This window comes from Aplysia californica, unplaced genomic scaffold, assembly GCF_000002075.1.
Source record: "Aplysia californica isolate F4 #8 unplaced genomic scaffold, AplCal3.0 scaffold00916, whole genome shotgun sequence".
Classification (NCBI taxonomy): Eukaryota; Metazoa; Mollusca; class Gastropoda; order Aplysiida; family Aplysiidae; genus Aplysia; species Aplysia californica.
In genome coordinates, this window is record NW_004798186.1 from 117,105 (window position 1) to 121,168 (window position 4,064).

At 43.2% G+C, this 4,064-nt stretch overlaps 1 protein-coding gene across 1 annotated transcript in view; it reads right to left on the reverse strand.

Moving 5' to 3' along the window:
- The window catches only part of LOC101852363 (protein O-mannosyl-transferase TMTC4), a gene marked incomplete in the record, with an annotated part of 39,720 nt that overhangs the window by 10,641 nt on the left and 25,015 nt on the right, over positions 1 to 4,064 (reverse strand). The window contains 3 exon segments of the mRNA XM_035972940.1: positions 43 to 144; positions 2,374 to 2,481; positions 4,005 to 4,064. Of these exon segments, the coding sequence (XP_035828833.1) occupies positions 43 to 144; positions 2,374 to 2,481; positions 4,005 to 4,064 (270 nt within the window).

Sequence of the window (4,064 nt, forward strand, 5' to 3'; positions counted from 1 at the left end):
ACCAGATTGCCCAGGTTGTAATAATAGTCTGGGTAGTTGCAGCGGTGCCTCAGGGCCTGCCTGTAGCTCTGCTCCGCCTCCTCGTACTTCTTCAGCGAGGCTTTCACGATGCCGCGGTTCATCCACGCTGCCGCAAACTCAGGCCTGGGGGGAGGGGAGGAGCAAACAGCGTGTGAGGAGTTTCTCATGGCAAACAAAGCAACAAAGCGTGAGTCTGTAGAGGGAGTCTCTTATGACAAACAAAGGGAAAGGTGAATCTCTCATGACAAACAAAGGGTGAATCTCTCATGACAAACAAAGGGTGAGTCTCTCATGACAAACAAAGGGTGAATCTCTCATGACAAACAAAGGGTGAATCTCTCATGACAAACAATCTCTAAGTTCCTTTTTTTTTTCTTTTCTTTTCTTAAAACATTTTTTTGTCTTCTCTCTTTTGGGGGAGATATGTTGTTATTTTATGTTTTTAGTTTTAGTAAGAGTTTTAGGGCACTTGCATTATTGTAAGATCATGTATTGTCATTCACCCAGGATATGAGACGCTGTCTTTATGTTGGGCAATTTCTTTTTGGGGGGGGTAAGTGTTTTATGGCTCTTGCAACTGCATATGGTCGTGTGAGCGCGCGGGACACATCAAACATTTTTATTTGGTAGGAAAGCCCACTCTTATCGATTTAAAACAATCAAGGAATCTTTAACGTGTGCAAATTGCACACCAGACCTCCCGAGATTTTTCGCCCTTATCCGAGAAGGATAGGTGTAGATCTTACCTACCGTAAGACTAGGGGTGTGGCTGAAAGACAGCAGTAAGAAGGAGCAAAGTGGTAGCAGTAGAAAGGCTGCAGAAAAGGTCAGGAGCCCAGAGAAGGGAGCAATGAAGGTGAGGGGGGTGGGGGCAGAAAGTGTACACGAAAGCAGACAACAGTTCAACATAGAGAGCAGGAAAGGAGGTAAAAGGAGACAATTTTAGGGAAGACAATTTTCTGTCGCTATCCAGATTCGAACCCGGGACCTATTGAATGGGAAGCAAACACCGTAACCTCTAGACTACCAGAGCCTCCTAGGTTGGGGTTGCTTTGTGTCAGATAGTAAAATTAGCGAGAGAACAACCACCTCAGTTTGGTGATTTCAAAACCTTGAGAGTCCCTAATAACTCAAATTAAAATTTTTTGTACTGTTTTTCAGTCAAATCTGCACAGAAATGAGTTTCAAAATAGACACAAAAGGTGTTGAGCTAAAAAACAAAACATTTGATAAAAATCATCAGAGGGTCGTAAAATTTACGGTTCTTTAATTTCGTTATTTTGACGAGGGTCTGATTTCCGCATGGCATGTTTAGTTATTTCCTCAGATTGAGAGTCCGAGGAAACTGAAAATTTACATTTCAACGTTTTTGAGTAAAATCCACACAGAAATGTGTTCTTTAAAGGGCATGAAAGGGGTTCAGCCAAAAAACAAAAATTCAATAAGAAATCACAACCTGCGGAAAATTTCAGTTACTTCATATTGATTATTTTGACGAGCACCTGATTTCACTACCCTGTCTCACATATTGTTATTATTATTATTTTAAATGTTCGCATTTAAACACAAGGGGGTTATACCTAAAAATGCTGTTTTAAGAAAAGCGAAGGTAAAGTTTTTGGACCCTTGTTCAGTCTCTTGAAAAGACAAGGAGAGTTATCTCTAAAAACTAAACAAATATACACATCAATGAAACCAAACTTCTCCTATAGGTAGGGCAATGCCCACTTTTCGTGCAGGTCAAGATTTCTGGAGACCCTCGAAATCTGGGTTAGCCCGCTTGTCCTTAAAAGCGACCAATTGAGAGGTGAGCTGACAAAATGAGTAACTTCTCAAATTCCACAAATGAAGATATTGGCCAAAAATCGACACAAGGGTCAAACTTGTAGATTTTTCTATGGATGCCATACCCATTAAGTATAACTGGCCTTTTATTATTTCATATTTATGAACTGTAAAAACTTCAGCTATATAAGCGTGATGTATCTATTTCTTTAACTCTTTAAGCCCTGAATTTTTTCTACCGTTTCCCAGAGTTTTTTTTCTACAGTCACCTAAACCTGGTGCACTATGTCTCATTATAACCCCAAAAGCTTGCCTCCAACTTCTAAATAGCGGAAACAAAGGCTTAGTCATTACTAAAATCTTGGTTCAGGAACAGTTCAGAAAAACAAGCAAAAACTAGCACTAAATAAAACGAAACTGTTGTCACTAGTACTGGACACTCCCAGCGCCTGATGGGGCACAGGTCTATTACCGCCGGACGCTACCAGCATCCGATGGGGTTCAAAGAATCCAAAAATTTAACTCATTTCGTCGGCACGCCTCACAAGTATTCCGACTGCTGCTTACGTGATGGCGACGGCCTTGTCCAGCCAGTGCTCCGCCTCCACATCCTGTCCGTGGTCCTTGAGGATGTTGGCCAGGTTGTTCATGGCTTGGTCGTATACTGGGTTCAGACTGAGAGGGGATGGGGGTGGGGAGGGTGGGGGAGGGGGGGTGGGTGTAGAAGGGAAAGGGAGAAGGAAGGGGAGTATGGGGAGGATTGGAGGGGGGTGAGAGAGTTTAAGAGTTAGTTTAGTTTAGTAGAGGTTTTACGGCACTCGCAACTGCATAAGGTCATATGAGCACCAGAAGATTAGAGGTGTTACAAGAGAGTAACAAACATAAAAAAAGAAGAAGGGGAGATAAGGACAATAGCTGTTTGATAGGAAAGAAGGAGCAAACCACACCAGAGCACCCGCCAACCACCCACAGAGTTTAAGAAAACAAAATGACAACTTATTGACACAATAAAACAACAACAGCGAGTGAGAGAGGTGAAGAGAACAGTTTTTAGTTTTAGTAGAGTAGAGGTTTTACAGCACTCGCAACTGCATAAGGTTATATCAGTGCCAAAGATTAGAGGCGTTACGAGAGAGTAACAAACATAAAAAACAAGAAGGGGAGATAAGGACGATAGATGTTTCAAACCATACCAGAGCACCAGTCAACCACCCACGAAGAGAACAAAATGACAACTTTTTGGCACAGCTTCAAAACTGGGCCATCGAAGTGAATAGAACAAATGCACTAAGAAAACATAAAACCATGGCGTCTGTGGCCTAGCGGCTACGCTCTCAAACCCGCAAACACAAGGTCGTGGGTTCAAATCTTATCAGGGGCTCGAAGTTGTGTCCTTGGGAAAGGCGCTTTACATGAATTTTCCTCACTTCACCCAGGTGGGAATGGGTACCCGGCTATAAATACGTGTAAAAGATCTTGTCAGTTTGTTAGTGTTTGAGTGCTTAACCAGCTGCTTGCACTGCGTGCTTCCCGGGAAGCTGAGAATGTTTCCGAGTGTTCTATGGTCTGCTGCGGTAATAATTTATGGATCCGCAAAGCGCATAGAGCTTGCTGTTGAGCAGTGGTATCCGCTATACAAATAATATATATTATTATTAAAAGACTAGCGGGGTACCCGTTCGATGAATGGACTCAAAAGAACCGATCGTCAAGTCATTGTGGGAACAGAGCGCACTGCTTGGGAACGGAAGCCTCAATGGTTTACAATGGCATCTTAGAAGATGGAATTTCCCAAGAGTAGATCTAAATGAAACTAATGACAAACTGAAAATTAAACTACAGTGACTTCAGACTCCTTAATACAACTGTGCACCCTTTAAATGATTCTGAACCACCATTAATTTTTTTCAGATTGGAGAGTTAAGAGGTTCGGAAGTTTTAGGCCACCAAAGTGACGAACTTTCACAAATATAATATATATAGAAGACAAAAGTTTTGTGCGAGAGCGTGTGTATGTGTGCATGTGTGTGTGCGTGTGTGTGTGTATGCGTGTGGGTGTGTGTGCGTGTGAGTGTATGTGCGTGTGTGCGCGCGTGTGCATGTGTGAGTGTGAGCATGAGTGTGTGTGTGCGTGTGTGGGCGTGCGTGCGTGTGTGGGGGCGTGCGTGTGTCTGTGCGTGCGCGTGTGCATGACTCACTGTACAGCATGCCTGTATCTCTCCACGGCTTGGTGAGGCTCCCCGCTGTCCGCCAGGAGT